Raw genomic sequence first — 24,668 nt, 5'->3', positions numbered from 1 at the left:
ACTTGCCCCTCTCACCTGCCTTCAGCCCTGTACCTCATAGAGCCCCCTGCCTCGTTTGATGTTCCCAAGTCCAGAACACACCTGTTTCAGTTTCTCCAGGGAACAAATGGCCAGCCCCTTCCCAGCAGACATGGGAGTGCTAGTTTCCTGGTTGGACAGAGCAGCGGTTCAGGACGGGCATGATCCCAGTTTCAGCCTGATGCCCTGACTGGCCCATGATGTGTGGGATGGGGGCTCCCACTCCCTGAGCCTCTGGGGCTCCTCGGCTCATTCAGTTTCCGGAGGGATTTAACCCGCATTCCTTCATCAGCTACCATCTAACCACAGTTTCCCAATTCTCTTATCTCCTCCCACATTAATTTTGTCCTTACCCTTTTATTTCTTTCCAACAGCACAGTGAGGTTTGGGGGAAGGAAAAGAGATAAATGCATGTAGCCAATACACTTTGTTCAGTGAGAAGACTCATTTCTTTTAATTCTACTAACTTGATTTTTTTTTTTTTAACTTCCTGGTGGTGTTGGCTTTTAAATCTTGTTTACCTCCAACCCCTAGTTTCACTGCCTCAGGGCCCAGGCTGTGGCCTGAACTTGTTCTCTGGGCAATTGGCTATAGTCAATTTGGGTGATGGTCCCTGTTGTCATCAGAGGGAAAGTGTGTTAGGGCCAGGGCTTGCTGTATTCTTGCTTAGTGAACCTTATTATCAAAAGCCTCTAGGTTCTTATTTTTTGCTTCCTTGATGTGTAATAACCTCACACTGGTGGTGAGATTCTCAAGCAATCGTTTCTTGTCTTTTTCTTTGGGTTTCCAGAAGTCTTCTTTGTTTTGATTTCTTTCTTTTCTTCTTCTTCTCCTCCTCCCAGCCCTTGTATCTTTGTTGTAAATGCCTTCTATCAACAGCAAGTGATTTCTTTGTCCTAGTCATTGCTATTGGATGGCATCACCCCAGCAAAGGGATGCCAGTCCCTGGTCACCTGGACTGGGGACAGCAGTACAGGTACACTGAGGGGTCCATGGGCTTGGCAGTGGAGGGTGGATGTGGGAGGCGAGTTAGGCTTTCAAGGGCTGGGGACGAGTAGGAGATGGACATAAGACATCAGGTCCCTGTGGCAGGACACTCTGACGGGCCCAGATGAGGTGAGAGACAAAAGAGCTGAGAGCTGACCGGGCACTCTGGAAAGCTGTGGGCCAGGTGCAGAGACTGAAGGTCCACCAGCCAAAGAGCCAGCAGGAGGCAGGGCTGTGGGGATGGCCAGGGCTGCCTTGGGAGGGCACAGAGGGCCTTCAGGCCTGTGGCTGCCTTGGGAGGGCTGGCTTAGCTGGGTGGTGATGGGCCTGGGAAGGTGAGGGACTCGAGGGGCAGGAGGCCTGGCTCTCAGAATTAGCTGGCTGGCTGGGGCCAACCAGGCGTCCCCGGGGGCACAGTGTGAACTGGAATGTGGTTCCTACTTTCTCCTGCAGCACTCAGCCGCCTAGAGTGTGGCCACTGGGTCGACCGAGGACTGATGTGCTTGAACCCTGTTGCTGAGGGGCTGAGGAGGGACACAGGGCCTGATCTTGGTGGGGAAGGCCAGGGGACATGACAGAATCACCTGTGGACAGGGACTGCTGTAAGAGGAGGCGGACTTGACAGAGGACGAGGCGTGGTAGCTGGCCCTTGGGAGCAGATCTACTTAGACAATGCTGTCCTAGACTGGAGCTGCTGGCTGGAGTAAAGGGGCAGGGGCAGTCCCCAGGTGGAGTCAGAGGACCTATGCAGGCAATGGACCGGACATATCCCTGCCCTGGCAGAGCCTCAGTCGTGTCTGTCCAGGTTTTGATGGTTTCGATTAGGCTTGGCCTTGCCCTCCTACAGCAGGATTCTCCATGCATTCACCCTAGGGGGCTACAACACACTGAAAGATGGGACCTTGAGCTGCTGCGGGTGGGCAGGGCCCAGGGCTGCAAGGGTCTCCCGTGCCGCAGGTGCAGCTGAAGGGGCTCAGGGGCTGGTTTATTCCCAATGAGGGAAGCTGGTTCCACCCTGCAGGCTTGGGAGAGACTGCGTTGGCTTTTGTGGGTGTTGAAACCTTGGGAATATTTAGTCCAGCTCAGCCATGCCTTGCTGGTGACCCTGGGTCAACCTCTGATCCCCTCTTTCCCTGATCCCCTCTTTCCTAGAGCTAGATTTGATGGATGGGAAGTCATTTCATGCAGAGCCTGGCAGAAGCTGGGGTCTGCTGCAGGGAATGTGCAGTGGCCATTCTATCTCCTTGGAGGTAGGGGAACCCACAGACCCCCCCCACTGCCAAGTAAAAGGGGTCTGGGGAGGGTCTTCGTGAGTCTTCAGAGACTCCACCCTGGAGGAGGAGGGGCAAGTCCAGGTCACCCAGTGAGCACTGCCAGGCTGGAGACTGCAGGATTCAGGGGTTGTGCGGCCCCGGCCCCACCAGAGTGGACCAAGTGTGGGCCCCTTTCAAGTGCAGCAGCAGCCCAAGACTTGGCTCATTCCTATAAAATCACCTAAGACACAGATAAATGGAGAGGCGAGTCAGGATTAAAATAGCTAAATAAATCTTTAATATTTCTAATTGCAAATGTACAGAAATTGCACAGCCACACAGAGTCTTAGAACACCAACAACTTTCTCTGTACATTATTACATGGTTAAAAGTCACGGCTGGAAGGAGGAGCTCCAGCCAAACTCCAACATTTGCATTTTTCCTTTTCACATACTTACAAAAGGGGGGAACTAGGACACGGTGGGGGGTGGGGGGCGGCTTTATGGCCGAGTGTGTAGAAAAGAGGGGCTGTTTCCCTGGACGGTCTGGCTCCTGCAGACGGACAGGTGTGAGGGAACAGTGTCCCTCAGGACAGGTGCTCTGGGGGAGGGGGTGTGTGTGGAGCTCTGGCCCTGGACCCCCCTTCCAGGCGGTCAGAAAAAGTCTTCATTTATAGGAAGTTTGGCAGTTTCCTTCACCCTGAACATATGAGTTGAGCAAAAAAAATGTCAGGTTTCTCTGTTGGCAGGGGAGGGGCAGCCTTTTCTAGCAATCTGGGGACTTTGTCTCCCCTGAGCAGGGACCATCCTTTCCTCAGGGACCTCTGGCAACCCTAGACCGGGCTGCGGGCAGGGCCCAGCCCTGGGAACACAAGTTTCCTGTGGCCTTAGGTAGGAGTCCTCTTTACTGGACCCATCAGGGCCCGTGTCCCTATCAACCGCCACCCAGACAGCACGCTGCGAAGCCACAAGTAAATGCCAGAAGGAGGGAAAAAGACAGAAACCCCTGGATCCCAAAGCGCTCTGCCTGCCCAGCACTTCTCTCTAGATCACAAAATACAATACAAACCATCAGGAGAGCAGCAGTCCCGGCAGCCCTCGCAGCACCAGGACTAAAGGACTATGTACAACCTTGGGTGAAATAGTTACATTACAGTCAAACACCAAGAACATTTACAAAAATCGTCAGACTTGCAATTAAGATAAAAATCTGTGAAGAGTCTGTACACTTTTACAGTTTTTGCACTAGGTAAGTAAGGCTCTCGGCCTGAGAGCTCACAACCCCCTCCAAGGGTAGCCAGCACCGGCCACAGCAGCTGGCCCCCGCACCCTCCTGTCCAGGCCCTGGGGACCTCCCTGTATTGCTAAGAGGTGCTCAGTTCGAGGTCATGCTACGAGGCATCTGCGGGAGGGGTGGGGTGGGTAGGGGAGGAGAGCAGGGCTCCCTGGCAGTGAAGATGACACTGGCCAGAGGAGGACACACCTGGAGCCAGGCCCTGCCTGTGTGGCCACCCTGGTCTGAAATGCACAGGTGCAGAGTTGTGGACAGGAATGGGGGCAGGAAGGGGTGGCAGCAGGACCTCAGCCCCACCTCCTTCCTTCCTGAGGTCTCTGGCCCTTGGCAGTGCAGCCCTCTCCACCAGCATGTCTCTAGCCTAATTCTCCCTCCCGAGAGCAGCCGCTGTCACCTGCCCATGGGCCCAGGAAGGGGTGCAGCGTGGCTCTGGCCACCCCTCCAGCACTTCTGCCCTTCCTGGGAGACTCTGTGGCACTTTCCAGCCCCAGAGACAGAGGTGGCGGCTCCTGCAGCTCGCCCAGCCCTGGCTCTGCTGCCATGGGCCAAGGCCCGAGCTCCTGGCCTAGGTGACCCAGGGCCAGGGCTTGGAATCTGTAGGGCCTGGGAACAGATGGGGCCAAGAGACCCCAGCTCCTGCCCATCTATGTTCCGCAAAGGGGGGAGGGGCAGATATGCTACAGAACAGCCTGGAGCTGAGGGAAGCCAGCCCCAGCTGTGAGAGTGCCCCTCCCCTGTCTGCAGCGCCCGGGTCCTTGGCTGGGGCCGGGAGGGGTGAGGAGGGCGGCTGCGCCGGGCCCGGTGCAGGCTGCTGCTGTCTTGAGAGGGAGCAAGGCTAACATCCTCCAGGGCCGCTATTTCCCATGCAGTGCGCACGCTCAATTTAAAAGGCCCCTGTGTTCCAGCAAGCGAGCAAGCGGGCTTTTGTTTCTAATGCATACTGTGAAAGGAAAAAAAATCACAGTTATCCACCTTCTCAGGGCCTGCAGGGTTAGAATTTCTTCTTTTAAACCATCAGAGGAAAGATCACCTTTTCAGGGGCAGTACCAGCTGGCCACTCCCCTCAGGGCCACTGTGCCAGGAAGCACTGGGCCCTGGAGAAGGCAGCTGCAATGCACAGTGCCACTGGGCAGATCTGCCCAGCTCTTTGGCTTCTGGGCGTCCCAGAGCAATAGCCCAGGCCCATGTGGCAAGTGTAGAAGGCTCTGGATCCTCCCCAGGGGCATAAAGGCCCCAAAGAAAAAGCCATGATCCTCACAGGTCTACTTGGCAACGTGACTAAAGAAGAGGTGATGGTGCGAGTCTGGGACAGGGGCAGGTGGGAGTGAATCCTCAGTTCCTCACAGCCAGGCAGGGTCCCCGATGGGCCGCATGCAGTGGCAAGTGGGGCAGAGACAGGCAGGGGACATGGAACCCCTGCCTTGGTGACCTCCCCCACATCTCTCTGCCTGCCAACCAGCCCATCAGTTTCTGGGCCCCACAAGGCAGAGGCCTGGCTGCCAGAGTTCTGGGCCCCCAGCAGGCTAGAGGAAGCCACAGGAGTGGCCCCTGGCCCTTAACTGCCCCCTCTCCAGCAGCTCCTTCCCTGGAGAGGTGGGGTACATGCACTTGGCCGGGTCAAGGAGGAGAAGGTGACACACATCAAATTCAGTAACCAACAGACATGTGTTTGGCAGCCTTGTCCCCACTCCCCCACGTGCAGTCTCTTCTGCCTGCACCCAGACACGCTCCTTGGTAGAAGAGAAGGGGCGCGGCTGGTGGCCCGCCTCGCGCGCTGCAGCAGTCTCTCGCGCTCCCTCTGCGGCCGCCTCCTGCACAGCGGGCAAGGGGAGGGGGCGCCTCGGCCTCCTGCCACCCGCACTGGGGCTGCAACTGTGGGGGCGCCTCCCCGGCCGAGACCCTGCCCTGGGCCACCATAGTCCCCCTCTCCTTAGGTAGGTTCCTCCCTCCTCGGGCAGGTTAACAATTGCTGCTGTTTCTGAACTCGCCGTTCTCAGTAATCTGCAATTTGGTGGGGTTGGTGGGGGAGATGCCGTTACGGGCTTGCATGCTGTACCTCTCTTTCAGCTGGGTCAGCGCACTCATGAGGCGGGCGTTGGCAGCGTCCAGTGAGGCGATGCGCTTCTCCTGCGGGCAGGGAGGGCATTAGGGGGCCCAAGATGAGCTCAGGCCACAGCGAGAAGCATGCCCCTGTGAAGTGCCCTGGGGCCAGGGCTACCTAGAAGAGCTGGCTGGGCAGGCAGGGAGGGCCGGGGTGCCACAGGCAGAGCAGAGGTCACGTACCAGGCTTCAGAGCAGCTGGCACAATGGGGCGATGGCTCTGTGCCACCATGGACTGAGCTCTCAGTGCCTGCTTCTTAAACCTGAGCGGCTCTCACAGCGGTGTGTATGGCCACCTGAGGCTTCATGGGCAGGCATCTCACTCATGTGCACATGGACACCCACAGAGGTCACAGCTCCTCATCTTTGCAGTTTATAATCTGAACAAGACCTGGCCTACTGCTGGGCAACCGAGGGAGGTGTGCAGTCACGAGTTAGGGACTGAAGCTGGTGTCCCCTTCAAGTCTCCCCTCTCAATGCAGTTTGGAAGCCACAGCTTTAAACAAGAGACCCAGTGCTTCCTCTGCCCAGCCAGCCGTCAACTCCCTGCCTCTAGCCCTTCCAGTAGTGTCCACTCTTTAGTCAGCACCTTCCCTGGTGAAGGGTATACCCACAAAGTGCTCCAGCAAGCAGGGAGCACCCCCCTCCACCCCAGCTTGTGCTACTGAGTTTGTGGCCCAAAGAGACCACAGGCTTCTCAGAGCAGAGATCCTCAGCTTCTGCCAAAGTAGACTGAGGATTTTGGAGAAACCAAGTAACCCGCTCCTCACGCCAAGTCCTCCATCACCTGTGGCTAACCAAAGGGCCAAAGCTCCCCACCTGTGCATCAATGATCTTCTGTTTGGAGTCTACAGCTGCTTGCATCTCTGCATGGTCCTTCTTCAACTCCTCCTCCACTGACATCAACCTGGGAGACACAGGGACAGTCAGATTGGCACTGGAGGGCGCAGGAAAGGGTAAGGCTTTGTGGGAAAGCCCACCACACCTGCATGGGGTGGGGACCATACATTAGGAGTCCCTCCTTGGGCCACAGACTTGCCACCCACACTTGCTGGAGCAGAGGCCCCCCAGTGGCTGCCATGTCCGGCTGTTCCTTCCTCTCAAATTCCCAGAAGGCCCTGGGGGCGTCCCTTTCTTGATGTTCTTCTAGGAACCAAGGTAGGTGGTGGGACAGGGTTGGATCTTCAAAACTCTCAGAGCAAGGCATTTGGTGCTACACCACAGGACTCATGGTGCAGGGGGAAGATGAAGGATCTGAAAGGCTCTGGAACATTCTCCACCCCCCATTCACCGAGGTCGTGTGCTGCTGTGCTAGGCACTTGCGGTATGAAAATGAATGGGAAGCCGCGTGCAGTAGAGCAACTACACCCCACACTGGCACTGTGGGAAATTGGGGTCCATGGGATGTAGTGCAGGGAGCAGCTACCTGACCAGGACAGCAACTGTACCTCAGGCCCCTGAAGGACGGGCTTGGAGGGAGCACATGGAAAAGATGAGGAGAAGAACCCTCTGAAATGCTCTGGCCCGTCTATCTTTCCCAGAGCCCCTGGCCTCAACTCACTCCAGTCTAGGTGCCATTGACACCAGTCACTGCTGCCTTCCAAGCCCCTGTGGCCTCTGCCTATCTCTGGCCACTGCTCTGCAGACCCCTGTCCTGCGTGCCCCAGGAAACGGAGTTCCATGGGCTCTGGCTCGCTCCACCCGCTTCTCAGAGCAGCCACCTACTCCCAAGGCCACACTTCCATCTCCACCCACCCTCACAATTCCTCCAGCCCAGCTAGTCCACTCTTGGTGGTGCCCAGGGGATCAGCGGTGCTGAGGCAGGTGCCCCACATGGCTGCTGAGGGCCGAAGGACCATTGTTAGGAGTGTTGACCAGGCTGTGCCAAGGCAGATGCCTCTCCAGGGAGGCAGGACATTGAGAAGAGCTTGTGTGTACGAGGTGGGGGTGTTAGGTGGTATCAATTAAGGGAAATTATATGAGAAGAGCATTGGATTTATACCCCTGCCTTAAAAAGAAGCAAACAAACAAGAAAACTGAGCACAATATCTGAAACCAAGGTTTTCAGACACCAAACAGGCACCAGCATACGATTCCCAAGAGAAGGTGAGCCAAGGAGGCGACCCCTGCTCAGACTGCGACAGAGAAGGGGAAGCTGCAGCCTCGCTAGGCTGAGGACACATAGGAAGTTCAGAAAAGGTGAAGACAGGTTTTCCAGTGTGCAGAGTACTGTGCAGAGACAACTGCACAGGTTTCCCGAGGGGTCCCTTGGGTCTTTAGATGAATCATGAATACTGGGGGCAGCATGCATGTGAGAAAATTTCTAGGCAAGAGCTACTGGAAAGAACTATACAAATCAATCTCAGGGACAGCCGGTACTGCTACCTGCTGGAGGAGGAAGAGACCCTGTCAGGGATCTCCAAAAGGAATCTGGCTCAATGGCAGGGCTAAAGCAGGCCTAGTAGCAAGACCCACTCTTGCAAAGCTTGAAAGTGAACCCTGGAAGGGTAAAGCTGCTTCCCAGTCACCCAGAACAAACACAAAACATGTAGCACCAAACTATCAAATCCACAATGTCTGGCATTCAAACAAAAATTTTTTACTAATTTTTCTCCTGGTTATGGGTTTTATTTTCCCATAAATAAAATAAATAAATAAAATAAAACCCATAACCAGGAGAAAAATTAGTAAAAAGACTCACATATCACAGATGACAGAATTAGTAGGCAAGGACATCAAAACAACTATTTTACATATATCCTACATAGTCAAAAAAATAGAATTATAAGGATGTCAAGATAAAAATCAAATTCTAGAGGTGAAAAATATAGTATCAGAAGTAAAGATTATTTCCAGGTGTGGTGGTACACACCTGTCATCCAGAGGCTTAGGAGGCTAAGACAAGAGGACCAGGATTCAGGTCAGCCTCATGAACTTTAGTAAGGTCCTAAGCAACTTAGAGAGACTGTCTCAAAATAAAAAATAAAAAGGACTTGGGATGTGGCTCAGGATTAAGTGCCCTTGGGTTCAATCCCCAGTACCCACATCCAAAATAAATAAAATAAAAATTATCAGATAAAGTTAACAGCAGATTTGACACTAAAAAGAAATAAGTAGCAAACTGGACAATGTAGAAATTATTTAAGAAAAAATACACACAGACAATAGAGCATCAGTGCGATGAAGGATGATACAAAGCGGCTCAACCTCTGAGTGACGGGAGCCCCAGATAAGGTGGGGGAAGTAGGACCCCACATCTGCAAATCCACAGCATAATAAGCCCAAGAAACGAAGGAAGCCAGACCAAGTCTTCTTATAACAAACTGCTGTCCAAAAGCGATAAAGAAAAAACATTTTTTTTCCTGAGGTGCTAAAGGTGGAACCCAGGGCCTTGTGTATATCAGGCAAGTGCTCTACTGTGGAGTTACCCCAGCCCAAGAATACTATCCTAGAACCAGCCAGAGAAAAGGCACATAAATATAGAGAAACAAAGATGATGATAAAGTCCCTGTCATTATAGCCTAAGGGAGGGGGCGCAACTGGGCCCAAAGCAACAGCTGTTAACAGCCCATACCACTGAAACAGGCAGCCACAACAGCAGAGTGGAAAAGTTGCAGTGAGACCACACAAAACAATGAACTGTCCTTTAGAAAAGGCTTGCCACCCGGGCCCAGAGCAGTAGGGAGGTAGAGCCAATAAGCCAACAATGGAGACAAAACAGGATTATTAAAAAAATCCACCATTCAAAAGAAGACAGAAAAAAGGTAAGAAAGGCTACAAATAGGAAACAAATAGCAAGACAAACAAAATCATGCTAATGATTACATTAAATGTAAACGTCTCAACACTCTAATTAAAGAGCAAAAAAGATTAGATAAAAAGAAGACCCAACAATAAAGTAATTTATACACATAGATGGTGTGATGGTCTAAACATCTGTTTTCTCCCAAATTCACAGGATGAAAGCTAACCTCCAGGGTGATGGCATTAATAGGTAGAGCGTCTGGGAGTGATTAAGTCAAGAGGTCTCTGTCCTCATGAATGGGTTCAGTGCCCTAAAGAAGCCAGAGGGAGCTTGTTTACCTTTCTGCCATGTAAGGACATACCCACAAGGCACTATCTGCAAAGGAGGGCCCTTGCCAGACACTAAATCTGCTGTACCTTGATTTTGAACATGCCAGCCTTCAGAACCATGAGCAAAAAACTTCTGTTGTTTATGAATTACCCAGTCTAAGGTATTCTGTTGTAGTGGCTTAAATGATCTAAGACAATGGGCTGAAGGTACAAGGACAATGAAAAGGCACAAATCAAAAGAAAGTTGGTGTGGCTATATTTGACAACTCAAGACATATCATGAAACATAAAGATGTGATTTTATAATGAAAATGAGGTCAGTTTATCAATAGTTCATAATGCTCAAAGTACAGGCACCTAAGAATAGAATTTCAGTGTAAATAAAGCAAAAGCAATAGAAACGAAAGAAGAACTATATGAATTATGATTGGCCACCTCAAAATCTTTTTCTCATGGACTGGCAGAACAGCAGTAAACAAGTGGATAGAAAAAGCAGGAAGAATACAGAAGACCCAAACTACACTATCAACCAAACTGACCTCGCTGACATTTACAATAGGGAGGAGATTAACCAGCATAATTTAGGAGAGATACACGTGTTAAGTAAGCCATTGCAGTTAGAGCAGAAAAGCTCAGAGAACAGGTATAAAGAGGCGGAGGTGGGCAGGGTGAAAAATGTTTCCATTCTTGGAACCACACGAGGGGAGCCAAGAACAGAGCTGGAGGTCAAGTGAAAATACAGGTCTCTAGTCACCGGGTTCAGCTCATGTCAACCACTGCACAATGAATATAACCACAAGATAGTGAAGCCACAGTAGTCAGGAAGAGAGAAGCAGGTGGTCTAAACAGGAGGAATTTGGGAAGGGCCAACTGTGGACAAAGCATGGGGCCAGGTAAGGGAACTTCCTGGTTACTAAACATCTGTTTGATCTGTCCAGGTAACAGGGTCTTAGACTGTGCAAGTAAATAGATATGAATCCAAATGTCTTTCCTCTTGTGCTATAAGAAAGTGTACTCCAAGACGGGACCTTGAGGGTTGGCCTGGATGCCACACCTACACTGTACCTCATCTGCCTACCTACCACAGGTGGAAAGAGAGGCACCGGGGGCAACACAGGACCTGACAAGCCATCAACAAAGATGAGAGCCATCATTAAAACCAACTGTACCCCAGGCAACTCGGGCATGCTGAAACTCAACATACCCCAAAGCAGTCACTATCCCTTTCCCTCTCCCCCTGAATAGCAACTCTTCTCACCTGGCACCCTGACATACATACCCCCAGACCTCTCAATAGAAATCTGGGGGTGGAGTTGAAAAAATGATACAATTAAAAATAGATGTGTTTCTGAACTCTGTTATCAAGTAATTTTGCATAAGGTAAAAATACAGTTCATGGTGATTACCTAAATGAAAAAAAGAAACCTGGGGGTTATTGTGTCTGGTCCCTGCCTCCCACCCTCACTTACTGACATTCCTTTATACTGCTCTGAATGGGTCCTGCCTTTCCTAACACCCCAAGCCCAGCTTCCACACTCCTGCAGGACCCTCCAGGAGCTGGCCCAGCCTCCCTCCTGCTTTCCCCAACTCTGCACTCGGCCATCAACAAGCCAGCACCATGGGGGCTGTCTACATGCCAGGACTGGCGCACGGCCCCATGGCCTGGGATGCTGCCTTCCCCTTTCCCCCTTCAGCAAATCAGCAATACCCAGGCCAGGGGCACTGAGGCTCGCCCACAGACCGCGGCCTCGAGGGCAATGGACAGGCTGCCCTCACCTGCTGATGATGCCTTTCATCTGGATGTCCTTATCTTCTTGCTGCCGCCGCAGCCGCTCTTCCCCCTCCTCCAGCCGCGCCTGGTACTCCAGCACCAGCTTCTGCGTCGTCTCCTCCTGGCACTTGAACAGGGTCTCATACTCCTCCAGCTTCTTGGTAGAGATCCGCAGCTTGTCCTGCAGCACTGCCAGGTCCTGCCAGGAGGGCAGAGTGCCACGGCACAGCACCCGGGACAGAGAGCACAGCCTCGTCAGCCTGAGTGGGGCACAGGTGGGAGGGAGCCGGGAGGGGAATGGCCCAGTAGCTGTGATGAGATTCAAGCCTGTCCCCACCCAGGAGTCTCTCCTCTCTAACCTCCAGTCTGACTAGTACAGCTACAAGGGAGATGAAGACTCAAAAACTCAAATCTCAGGACTGACAGTGTAACTAGGACCTTGAGCTTTCTTTTAATGATAAACAAAGGTTTTAAAACCCTGAGATATATGAAGATATACTAAGCACCTGGAAGTGGGGGCTCTGCAGGAGGGGAAGCTGAAGCCTAGATGACGTGACTGAATCATATGGTGACTGATCAGCAGGCTGAGAGCCTAAGGACAGGATCCTACGGACAGGATCTCAGGTAGTGGCACAGAGAGAAGTGAAAGGTAAAGGCAAGGTGGTTTGGGCTTTCTGTACTGGACTCAAAGGGAGGCACGAGGGGGCAAGAGACGCCTTCTGGAGGCTGTGTGGGCTACAGGAGGAGCAGCTGCCTCTGAACAAGAGGGAGGCAGGGGCAACCCCAGAAGCAAGAGGGGTTAGACATGTAAGGAAGCAGGTCTGAGGGGAGCAGGGAGCCTGGGGTGACGTCAGGTCGCCTCACTCCCTGCCAAACTCCGACTCTTGGAGCACTGTGTGCTGTGTTCCTGGGTGTCCCTTTGCACAATTATGGTGAAAGCAGGTACATGCAGCAGACCAAGGGAGTGGTGGAGAGTGGCAAATGCAGCATGGAAATGGACCTCACCCACAGCCAGGGAGAGGGAGCGCTGCCACCTTGACCCCTGGGACCTTTCTTGATAGGCTGCCACAGGCTGTCCCAGGCCCTGAGGGGTAAGAGCACCCAAGCCTGATCTCTAGCAAGTGGAGAGGTAGCTGCACTGCCTCCTGTCTACCTGGGCTTTGGCTTCCAGGGCCGTTCAAGGACTACCCCCAGATCCAGGGCAGCTGCCACAACTGGAAGACCTGGCAGGATGGTCAAAGCACCCCATGGCCCATCAAATGTTAGAGGTGGTGGACGAGGGTTAGATTTGTTAGAATCATTTTTTTTTTTTCTTTTGCTCTTAGGAGGAAGAAATCAGTGGTAAGCTGACCCCACCTTTCTTCCTGGTAACTGTTTTCCCCAGGCCCTGGTGGAGACTGGAAAGTAGAAGAGCCAGGTCCTGGGAAGGCATAATCCTTGGAAGAAGGGTGCCTGCGTGGGGCAGCTCTTCTAGCTATCTTGGGGACAAGAGCCTGTTTCTGCCTCCTCAAGACTAAAGCTTCCCACAATGGTCTCCAGGTACCTCTTGGGAACCTGGTTCTCCAGCTCCAGATGCTTGGAAGCTCAGCTGCTTCAGGGTAAGGGGTCTCTTCAGAGCTCCAGCCTCCAGGTCCCAGAGTCTGACCCAGTGCCATTCCTAGGTGATGCTGAAATGCAGCCTGTATTGGAAGCCTCAGGTCTAAGCTAAACCCCTCCTGCTGCTTTTCTCCCACTGACCCCTAGCCCCACGTGGGATAAGGGGACATGGAGACTTAGTCATTCTCAGATGAGCAGTACCCGCTCAATGAGGGCCCACCCAGCCCGCCTGCCCGGGTCCAGCTTTACCTTTTCTGCTTGGCTGAGCTCCTCCTTACTCCTTAGCCTATCCCTGTGGGGGGGGTCTGGGCCCAGGCCCTCGTCTTCTAACAACTGCGAATTCATGGTCAAGAGCCAAGCGGCTGTGCGGTCCAGGGCATTGGGGCTCACGGGTGAAGGGCCCTACAATGAAACACAGCTGTGATGGGCTGCAGGAGGCAGAGGGAAGAGGACAGGGCAGACACTAACCGTGGCAAGCCACAAGGACAGTGGCTCAGAAGCATGACAGGAGGGGACTTCGAGCTGTCTATCTCCTGGATGGCAGCCAGAGATAGTCAATAGCCTGGGGGCTCCTGAGCACTGCACCCTGCTGCCACTGGGAGCACCACAGTAGGCTGAGCTGAGGGGCAGCTGGTGCTGGGCTGGGCAGTCACCCAAGCACACCGACCCATGGCTTGCAACCCTTAGGTGACAGTGATCGTCCACACTTCCGGCAGTTGCACCTGGTGGCCAACTCAGCCCATATGAGCAGTTTGGGAAGAAAGTAGAGGCTAGAGAGGGGCCAGGCTGATTCCAGCACTAGGCATGGGCTTTAACAGGCCTGGAACTGGAAATAAATGGACCCCTCCCCCCTTGCTCCCCGATCCAAGTCTTTATTTGGGGGAAACGGCAGAGGGCCCTGGTGTCCCTTGAGGCCACGGTGCCCCTGGTTCCAAGTGGAGGGAGCAGTGTGCATAGCAGACCAGCGACGGGGCTGGATGAGGCATCACAGCATGAGATGGCAGCTGGGCGCTGGTGAGGTGAAATGACCGAGAAAGAGCATGACACGGTGTGTGACACCCCCTGGACTGAGAGTCTGGCCTGCCCTGACCCACAGCACTGACCTGCTTGTGCACCGCCCGTGGCTTCAGCTCTGGGCTGTCCCCCTTGGAGGATGAGGACTGCTGCCGCAGCCGGGCCCCAGGGCCAGCCCAATCTGGTGAGGCTGACGCCAGGGTTCCACTCGAGGGCCTCGGGTACTGCAGGGTGCTCAGCAGGGTGGGGGGCGTCCTGCCCCGGGGAGCAGGAGGTGGTGGGGGGGGCGGGGGCGGAGGCTGGTCAATCCTCCGCTGGGGACCAGCGCTGTTCTGCCGTGGCACCGTGGGCTGCCCACCCTTCTCAGTCAGTGACATCTGTCGCCGTGCCAGCTCACCAGGCCGCCGAGCCAGCTCCTCCGCGGTGGTGCCAAAACTTCCTAGCTTGGCGGCAGCCGCCAGCTCTTCACTGTTACTGTGGGAGCTCAGGGAACTATGGCCTTCAGAGCCTGAGTCACCAAGGCCACGGGGCGACAGCGGCAGGCCAGCCGCCATCTGGTACACAGGGTTCTGGAAGGAGAGTGGTGCCAACAGCTGGGGCCGGCCAGGTGCTCCCTCAGAGGTGCCCGGTGTGGTTGGTGTCTGGCCTGCCCGCCGCACAGTGGCCAGCCCTGCCAGGCTCACTGGTGCTGCCCGGGCTGGCCACCCAGCCACCAGCTGAGTTGTGGGTGCCTGCCCATCGGTGGGAAGGACGTCAGGGCCCGCTGGAGAGCCTGCTTCCCCGTCCAGTGTGCGGGAGTCTTGGAGGTCCACCATGGACAGGCTCTTGCCACCGTTGGCCATCTGGAGATCAGGCTCGTTGGCTTCCGAGTAGCTCGAGCTGCGGGCAGGTGAGGGCTGGACCCCGGAGGACCTTGTGACAAAAAACAAGTCCTTGTTTTCGGGGGTTGGAGACGGTAACCGGGTGAAATCTATCAGACTGCAGGGAGACAAGCACACACAGGGAAAGAAGGGGAAAAGAAGAACTGTGAGTGCAGCCACGGGGGTCCAAACCAACAGCACCCGCCAACCTGCTAGGACCTGGCAGTCAACGCCAGGGTCGGGGAGGAGAGAGCTGGGCCAGCAGAATGGGTAGTCCCAGGGAACAACGGCTGAGATGACTGCTTCCACACAGAACCTCTGCTCTAGGGACCAGCTCTGCTAGTTCCAAGCCAGGATGCCTGGCAAGCCCTTTACCCAATGGGTGCTGGGACCTGGCATGCTCTGGACAACCCCCTTAGCTAAGCCCCAGCCCACAGCTCAGTGGTACTCAGTTAATCTGCGAATCCTGTGTTAAGAACTCCAATTTCAAAATCACGGGGCACCCTCTACCTTTTCCCTCTTGTTTCTAATCAGACTGATAACCCAAGTGTGGGCCTGGTGAAACCCTCCCCTGCCCAGCCTCCTGCTGCCACTCCCTATTTGAGTGGCAGGCGGGGGCTGTAAATCCTGGCAAAAACAGAATCAAAGGAAGATGCATCAAAGGCATAGCTCAGGCGATGAATCTGAACCTGGCAGCAGGCTCTACCTTCCCTCAGCCTACCACAGCCCTTGGTCCTCCTCATGCCACACCTGTCTGTAGCCTCTCCTGGACCTTCCCTAAAGGCCAAGCACAACTGAAGTGGGCCCAGGTGGGTTTTGGAGGAAAGAATGTAGGCACGAACTCTGAGTGGGTGAGAAGCAACAAGGATATGGGGAGCTTGACACGGGCTTAGAATAGGAAGACACTGTCAGCTTGGCCTCAGATGGAGCAGAAACCATGGCCCCAAGACAGGGCAGTGCCAGCACTTGGAGCCCCAGCACTCATGGGCAGGGAAGAGCTGGACAAAGGTAGCAGAAAGAACGGGGACAAGCCAAGATCAGCTGTGGGTCTGGGCTAACCATGCCACACCCCAGGTCATGTGTCCTTAATGCTTTCCTCAACTCTTACATTGTCACTCTGCTCTGCTTCATTTAGCAGGTGAAGTGAACAGACCTCCAAACAAACATACAAACCAAAAAACAAATAAAACCCACTCAAGAGTGACCAGGACTGGTACCATGGCCTCTTCTGGGCACCACACCCTCCAGATCTAGCTCAACACCCTCCCCTGCTGCAAAACTATGCTGCCAACACCTGGGAAGGAAATCACACTCCCCACTCTGCTGTTCCAGCCTTGACCTCACCAGCAGGTCTAAAAGGGGCCCCTGCCAGGAGATGGAGGAACATATACGGTTCCATACAAATACTGAGTTTCTTAATGAAATGTCACACTGACATATTCAAAAGCACCTGCCTCCCACTGCACTGTGTGTTATTTATGTTGAACAGCCTGCACCCAGAGCTGAGGGCTCAGGGAGGCTGGATCTCAGCACCTCTGTTTTCTGAGGTCCTAGACTCAAAGCCCAGTAGAGCCACCTGGGCTCCTACTGAACATACTCTTAAGCACCACTTAAGGAGCTCCTGATACAGGTCCAAGAAATACCAGAATGAGTGCTTCAAACAAGCACAGGGGATCTGAAGGTGTTTGGGACCAGGAATTGTACCTGAACACAGATTGTTCTTCTCCAGGCCCTTGCTTGTGCTTGCCCCTTTACCTAGAAGGACTTTTCCACCAATGGAAATGCTACTTTTCCTGAAAAGGTAAAAAAATGACACCATCTCCTTCTCCAGGAAGACTTCGCTGGTTTTTCAAATGGAGGTTTACCACTTAGGGCCTGCATCAAACATTTAGAGTCTGACCAGGCTTGTTTCCTAAACAATCACATGGGCATCCTCTCCCCCATCAGGACCACAGATGAGCTGTGCCTAGTCTGCATGCATGCCCCACTACACTCAGCACACCTAGGAGCTCTTACCCAGAGAGATCGTTCTCGATCACCATCTTCTGCAGTCCAGCTGAGATGCTGCTGCTGCCAGAGCCCGGTGTGGAAGCCAGATCGTTGGTCCCAGGGAGTTGCCCGCTGCCTGGGGTGCTCAGTGCAGTGTGGACATCCCTCAGAATCCGAGGCAGAGGTCCCAATTTGGACACAATGCTCTGCAAAGACACAAAAAAGCCAGGTGTGACCTACTAAGGCCACTTGTTGAGGTTAGGTATGCCGCAGTCACTGTGGTTCAAAACCACAAAGGAGCCTATAAGCAATGCAGATTCTGGACCCCACAGTCAGACCCAGAGGGCCCTGGAAAGGACAAGCCCAGCAATCTGTAAATCTGCATTTATTACCAGCTCCCTAGATTATTTCTGGGGTAGGAATGCAAAGCCCACAGGAAGAGATGCTGACCTAGTCCAAGCCTCATGTTAGTTTGTCCTGCTCTGGTACCCTCAAAGAAGAAATCCCAGAATTGGATTCCCATGCTTAGAATCCCAGAATTTCCCAGCCTATACCTCTCCACCCAAGAGGCTTCTAAGGAGTCCCTCTACTATCTGCTCCACAAAGTGGGCTGACCCAAACCCAGTGGAGATGGTCTAGGCACAGAGCAGGCATCAACTGGTGCTGGACCTTGGCCCTTCTAAACCTTGTCATGCTTCAGACATGGTGCAGAGGATTCTGGGCTATGGAGTTGAGCTAGAGGAGGAGGCCACTGCTTTTGCACAAAGTCCCTTGTGAAAATGCATGCATAAACAAGAGAAGAAAAGTGAATCTCATAGTCAACAGATTTGTGGAGGCCAACAGCTTGATTTCAAATCCTTGTTGTACCATATCACCTGGGTAACAATGCTGATTACCTTTCATACTTCCTACTTAGCTGTGAGATCCATGGGACAGTGACCAGCACAGGAGCTTGGCAAGTGGTGACAATGACAGTGACTGGTGTAGGCTGTAGCAGAGGGCTCAGAATTAGAGGAAGAGAGGGGCTTGGCCTTCATTTCCATATCTCCCTCATGTTTCTCTCACAAAGACAAAGGGATATAAATGAGAGAAACTGCGATTGCAACAGCAGCCGTTTCAGTGGAGAACTGGGACTAACCCACAGATACGTCATTAGGAGACTGATGGAACAAACTGTTCATGGGACAGGGAAGTCTACACCTGTTTTTTAGCACAGTGGTGGTATAGGATGCACATGAGGACAGATGCCTATGATAGTGAGAAACATATCAGTGTACACTGGAAGTTTTCACTTGAAAACAAAAGGGAGGAGAACTGTAAATGTCTGCACCTGCATGTGTACAGCTACACATGCAAAGATCATACCAGAGTGCTCTGAGTGTCACCTCAAATGGACCAGGAGGCAGGAAGGCCTTTCTACCTGGTTTCAGTATTAACTACTTTGTAAAATGGACCCTGGAGACCTGAAAAGCAACAGATATTTGAGAAGTGGTTTCTAGCAGGCCAATGCCAAGAAACTGCTCACTGTGAGGCCACTGGGGGTTTAGTGGAACTCCAGGCTGAGAAGAACTCAGTCCAAGTGACCAAAGCAATGTCAGAGGTGCTGAGGGAATTATCTTGCCAATTGACAGTCAAGGGTAATTCTAAAAAGGTTTTATTTTATTTTATTTTTTCCTATTCTGTTTTTGCAGTGCTGGGGATTGAGCCCAGGGCCTTGTGCATGCTTGGCAAGAGCTCCACCACTGAGCCATAGTCCCAGCCCTAGAAAGGTTTGCCCCAATACTGAGTGCTCTGGCAGGTGCCAGAGAGAAAACGTGACACTTGTCCATAAAGGAAAACAGAGCCCAGAGACACCCAGTGTATTCTACAGGGCCTGGGCTGGAACCCAGGGCTACTGGCACCTGGGTGGGCTGTTTCATGCCACAGAGACAAACCCTCTGACCTCATGGCTGCCCTGGGGCTTACGGTGGCCTTAGGACCCACCCTCACCCACAGCTACAGGCACCTGCTCCAGCTGGCTGACGGCCTCCCAGAGCAGTGAGTGCAGGCTGGAGAGCTCGCGGCCCAGGTCAATGTAGCCCTCGAAGCCAGCTGTATTGGAGATGGTCTCGGGGTTGGAGATCTCGAGCAGGAAGCGCTGCATGTTGGTCCACTCGTGCTCCAGGAACTGGTTCATGAATGACATATACTCCTCCTTGCTGCCAAATCTGGGAAGAGAGGACAGCCAGGGTGAGGGCCCCTTCTCTGAGCCATTCCACTCCCTCAATTCCCATTCCCACTACCCACTGCAGCCAGCTCCCACCCACTGATGCCCCAAGTCAACTGAACCTGCCAGGACCCAGGATATCAAGACCAGAAGTGGTGACCCTTTTTAAGACCTGTAACCACAAGACCTAGAATATTCTTTGACTCCCCATTTATCGCCCATTAGAGTCTCCTTCCTCTTTTCCTCCAATTTGCAACGCTAGATGCACAGATGATTTTTTGATCCATGCTTAGCCCAGGTCTCTGTTCTTTCAGAACACCCCTCCCCACCCCGTAGTCTCTCCTGCTCAACCTGGCCAACTCTGGAGCCACTGATGGCTCCCCAAACTCATGCCTTCTTTCTGAACTTCCTATTCTAAGCATAGATGCCCGAGCCAGAAGCCTGGCATTTGCTGGGTCCTCCTTCCTCAACCCCAATGGCAAGGCCTGCTGTCTACCTTGACCACTTCACTTGCAATCACTGTCTCCTATACCACCTTGCTTTTTGACATAACATGGCTATGCTCTCCTCCCAGGTCTCTGGTCTCATCCCCCTGCTGACTGGGTGTTCTTTTCAGATCCAGAAGAGAGCTGAACCATCCTCCTGCTTATTTAAAATCCTTGGTGGCTCCCTCTGCCTTGTGTGGCCCTCTGGTCCCTGCTGTCCTCTTGAATCTTGTCTTCTGCTTCTCCTGGCCTGGCACTTGATGCTCCACTTGGTGCACTTCTATAGCACCATGGCACTCCCTGATATAGCAGTCTTTGCTCCTGCTTCCCCTCGAGCTAGGTGAATGCCTTACCCTCACATGCAGCTGGGAGAGCACATCATTTGAGGCCTTCCTGTCTTCTCTCCCCACAAACCCAGGGCGCTCTTGATATGTGACTTGGTCTCTGGTATATGACTATATACTGCTTTTACTCCATGTCTCCCTGTTTAATGTGCTCAGCTTTGAGAGCTGGGACCAGGGCCGACTTATCTATGAAGATAGCCTGAAACAGGGCTCAACCCACACTTTGTGAATGAATGACAAAATGACCCAGCCCTTCCACTTCTACCCACTTGCTCTAAGAATGCAGCTGAAAACACCAGAAGTGCATTATAAGTAAAGACATCCTGAGTCTTAATCTGAGTCAGTCTGAAACAACCTGCCTGTTCAAATGCCCAGGAAATGTGCTAGAGGCCCGGGCTGCTCTGTTTTGGAAGAACATTGGTCATTCATTTCAAAATGGAGCTTAGGAATGTTAAGGGACATGGCAGAATCCTCAGGATGGATAATATGTTAATTCAAAAGAGCAGAAGGAAAAATATCTCCTCTTTGAAATTTAAGGAAATGTACCAAAATGGCAAGTACTTTTACTAGGAGGATGAGGTGTGGAGGAGGTTTTATTTTGAAATAGGGGGAAGGGAAGAACTGAGAATGGCAGGGACAAAAGCAGGGTCTGTTACCCCAGCCCAGTTTGCGGGGGGCAGAAACACATAGGCCCTGTCTCTGTGGACTCCAACCTTGCTATCTCTGCCCACCACAGGCTAAGGCACTCACTTGGCGAAGTTGGCCAGGTTCTGGGTAACCTTGGCAATGAGGGTGAGGGTGCGGGCAGTGCGGTCATCAGGGTACTCCTGCAGCAGGTTGAAGAGTGAGGGTGACATGATGGCTGGGCAGAGGAAACGCAGAAAGAGGGAGGCGCTGATGAGACGCTCGCTGATGTCCGGCCGGCCACGACTACTGCACTCCTGCCGCCATGAGGCAAACACCTCTTTGAGCTCCCGTGGAAAGACACTGCATAGGGACAGACGATGGTGGTCCTGGTAATCAGACAGGGGCCCAGGACAGATCTGGGCTGCATGGAACCCTGAGTTCTGACCCTTACATCTCCCCCGCAGGGGCATGAAATTGGAGCTCTGGGCATGTCACTCAGCCTGTCAGTCACCCAGCAGGCAGGGCTCCTGGGGAGCTGAGTCCACGCAGGAGAGTGCCCAGCCCAGGGCAGCAGAGCCAGTGTTCAGCAAGCAGGAGACCCAAGCTTCAGTTAGGGTGGACTCTCATTGAAAGGGCCAACTGAACTGAGAGACAAGCTCAGTTGGGGAGTCGGCTCCACCTCATCACCTCCCCCAAGCGGTAACACATCTTTCCATTGAAATGGCAGGCACTTGGTGAAGTAGCGAGGAAACCGACAGGGGACACATCACTGTGCCTGTGTTCTCATCACTGGCTTTTGAGACACTCCCTTTGCCTGAACATTGTCATAGGAAGGTAAGGTACTATGCAGAGCTTGGAGTGATGGAGAGGCCACCCTTAACCACAGGGGAGAACACAGCTTGCCAAGCTCTAGATGGGATGGAAACAAAGGCAGCAACTTCTTCAGGGTGACACAGTCAGAAGACCAACACAGGGTTCCTGGCTCCACTGGGAATTCTGCCCAGCCACAGTCATGCCCACCTGGCCCATCTTTAAGTGACCTTCCCACCTTTCTACTCTGGGGCAGGCCAGGCCCAGTGATCCTTAAACCCTGTCTATGCCTGCTCTCATAAGCTCAGGGTGACCTGACCAAGACCCTGGCCCTGCCTGGGCTTTAGCATCCTGTCACCTAAATTGAAAACAAAGCCTACCCTGCCAAGCTCACAGAATCACCTTCAGGCTGAGGTGCCAAGGCCACAGAGGGCTTGCTAGGCCTGAAATGCTCATTGGGGCAAGCCCAGCAGCCAACCCAGCAGGCTCGGTGGTAAAGAATGTCAGTGGAATTGAGGGTGCCTAGGGAGAAAAGGAGGTGGGAGTGTCTTTAGCCCTGGGCCTCTCAAAGCACGTGGCATAGGACTGGGCAGGGACACCTAGGTACTGAGTGATGATATCTACTGATGACCTTGTCCCCAAAAGAAAGAAGCATCTGACAGATGCCAGAAACAGAAAATGAAAAATCCTTGTCCACAGAAATGTTTTTCCTGTGACCCACATTCAGCTGCCCAGGAATGGGAGACAGAGGATGTCCCAGCCCAGTGGGGGATAAAAAGAATGTTCTCAAATAGTTCAAGGCTCTCTGGTTGCCCCCCAGGCTCCAAGGTGTCCCACTGGCCCCAGATGAGTACCTTGTGTAACAATGGCTAAGAGACTGGGCACATGGGCACCCAACATCCTGGCCCTGGCCATTCCCTTCAACCCCTTCCCCAGGAGGCTGCTCACCTAGCAGGCCTGTCTTTGCCTGTTGTTTGGCTCTCTGCATGCCTAGCCCTGAGCTGGTGGACCCACCTGCCTCCAGAGTGCTCCCAGCCTGTGTAGGAAACTCATTCAGATGCAGACATGATCCCATTCCAAAGGGATCAGGGCTTCAACAGAAGGGACCCAGGAGGGATAAGCAGACCACATGTGGTCAGAGGACGGGCCACAGAGGGACAGGTATAAAGCCTTAGGACAGGAGTGTGACAGATCAAGGTGGGTGGAGAGTAAAAGAACCAGAGGTCTAGGACAGGAGGGGACACCAGCCCTGAGCTGCAGCTGTGGCATAAGCTGAAGCCTAGGTGGCTCTTTTGGTGTGAGAGTGATCACTCAGGCTGGCAGGAAGCCCACCTACACACATGACACTTGTGTGCCACCACACAGCAAGGATGTACCTGGCACCAGGTCAACAGCTGTCACACATGTGTCCAGGAACAAGAAGCTACCTTTGAAGTTAGCTTCCCTGTAAGGTCACCAGGACCAATCCAAGTTCTGATATGGTTCCATGTGAGCAGCCTACTCCCATGCGCACCTGCTCTGTTCTGGGGCTGGTGTGGCCTACAGACCCTGCTCTATTTAAAACCACCCCTTTCTTTTTGTTCTCTAGTCCTAGGCTGCCTGGTGCTCAGATATGCACACATGTCCCTGCCGGGCCTGATCACAAGCCCATGACATGAGCACCATTACTACTAGGACGGGTGAGGAGTCATCTCTGGTGGGTGCTTGAACAGAGCTTGGCCAGCTCCATTCCATGCTGTAGCCTGGGCAACACACGCACATAGGTGCTCACCAGGCACTTGACTGCTGTGTCCAGGTTATTACAGTTTCAACTGTGTCTTGTTGACATTCTGGAATACTCTCCTATGCTCAAGAGAGCCCAAAAAAGACCAGGACAGGAGTCTGGCTACACAGTAACTCAGTGAATCAGGCAGCAGGTGGATTCTGACCTTGTGCCTAGCTCTCTGTGAGCACTCTGACAGCAGAGAAGACAGGCAAGACAACAGGGTAGGAAGACCTGGTCCAAAAGGGAATGCAATGTCCTCAATGGGTCATGGGGTGAGCACTGACCAGTAGGAGTTGATGATCTTGCAGAAGGCCAGTTCGCAGCACATCTTGAGGTTACCCTGGTGCTCAGGGAGGTCAGCGGCTGAGCACTTGCTTGGGTCCACTTCACAGTTCTCATCTGACTCGTACAGAGCTTTGATGAACTCACCTGTGGCCAGGTGGGCAGGGAGGAAGGAGTCAGGGTTGGGCAGACAACACCAATCCTCTGCCCACCTGACAGCCCACCCCCTCCCTACCTAGTGCATCCTGCAAGTACTTCTGGCCCACCAGTTTGAGGTACTCCTCAATGGCCTTCGTAGCCAGTGTATTCTCACGGAAGATGAGGTGCTCATTGTCTCCACAGCGGTCCACCTCTGACATCATCAGGTCCGTCAGAAAGTCCTGAGGAGGCAGGGGGTGAGCAAAAGGAACCTAAGCTGGCCTGGTAGGCAGGACCCGAGGACTCTGGACCTGGACAGAGAAGTCCCCGCTTCTCAAGCTTGTTCCTTCACCACACCACTGGGGATCTAGAGAGGAACGCAGCACCCATCTTGGGGGCTGCTGAGTAGAGCAGGCAGGGTGGGAAGCCTAGTGAGGCTGAGCTTGGAGCTGATGACATCAGAGCTGGGCATAAGGATGGGAGGCAGGGCTGGATGGCAACATGCCATATTGAGCCTCAAGCTCCACCATCACGTCCAGATTGGCTGCCATAGAAGAGGTCACCCATCCTTCCACACCATGTGCCAAGTACAAACAGCTGCCGGGACCTATCAGAGTCATATAACATGGTTTGTCTTCTGCAGCCCATGGGTAAGGATAAGAGAAGAAGGACTGAGTGATCCAGTTGCTCTATACTTAGAAGATAAGGTCCACCTGACAGGGCTCTGGCTGGGAGGCAGGCTGTGGCACCACTGCTTCTCATTGTTGTGGCCCCCAGATTGCACCTAGTAAGGCCCTCACCCATCAGGTCCTACACAGTGTCAAGGGAAGGTCCTGGCAGAGAAGCCTCAGTCACCCTTTCCTAACTGGACGGTAGCTCCCTTCCTCTGGAGACCTTGCCTCATCACGTCCAGAGCCAACCTATGACCTGGGGGAGAGGAAGAAGGGAGGCAGGCCGACTGAGGGGAGGGTAACAGCTGGGACAGGAGACCAGCTAGCTCAGAGCCTGCAAGGACTCAGCATGGGCCAGGGAGTTTCCCACTCTGATGTGCCAATT

At 53.3% G+C, this 24,668-nt stretch overlaps 1 protein-coding gene across 17 annotated transcripts in view; it reads right to left on the bottom strand.

Moving 5' to 3' along the window:
* The window catches only part of Dab2ip (DAB2 interacting protein), a 249,500-nt gene that overhangs the window by 61,880 nt on the left and 162,952 nt on the right, over positions 1 to 24,668 (bottom strand). For 8 of the 17 annotated variants that reach the window (XM_078048122.1, XM_078048119.1, XM_078048129.1 and 5 more), the window contains 10 exons: positions 23,710 to 23,854; positions 23,477 to 23,621; positions 20,741 to 20,977; positions 18,961 to 19,162; positions 16,983 to 17,161; positions 14,196 to 15,084; positions 13,342 to 13,494; positions 11,502 to 11,695; positions 6,471 to 6,558; positions 2,534 to 5,678 (listed from right to left, as the gene is read on the bottom strand). In XM_078048122.1, the coding sequence (XP_077904248.1) occupies positions 5,511 to 5,678; positions 6,471 to 6,558; positions 11,502 to 11,695; positions 13,342 to 13,494; positions 14,196 to 15,084; positions 16,983 to 17,161; positions 18,961 to 19,162; positions 20,741 to 20,977; positions 23,477 to 23,621; positions 23,710 to 23,854 (2,400 nt within the window). In that variant the 3' untranslated portion in view covers positions 2,534 to 5,510. Of the gene's footprint in view, positions 1 to 2,533; positions 5,679 to 6,470; positions 6,559 to 11,501; positions 11,757 to 13,341; positions 13,495 to 14,195; positions 15,085 to 16,982; positions 17,162 to 18,960; positions 19,163 to 20,740; positions 20,978 to 23,476; positions 23,622 to 23,709; positions 23,855 to 24,668 lie in introns of those variants that run through there. The other 9 variants (XR_013438282.1, XR_013438281.1, XM_078048125.1 and 6 more) reach the window with 6 other exon arrangements.

The sequence above is a fragment of the Ictidomys tridecemlineatus genome, chromosome 4 (genome assembly GCF_052094955.1).
Source record: "Ictidomys tridecemlineatus isolate mIctTri1 chromosome 4, mIctTri1.hap1, whole genome shotgun sequence".
Lineage (NCBI taxonomy): Eukaryota > Metazoa > Chordata > Mammalia > Rodentia > Sciuridae > Ictidomys > Ictidomys tridecemlineatus.
This window is presented reverse-complemented; position numbering and strand designations above follow the sequence as displayed.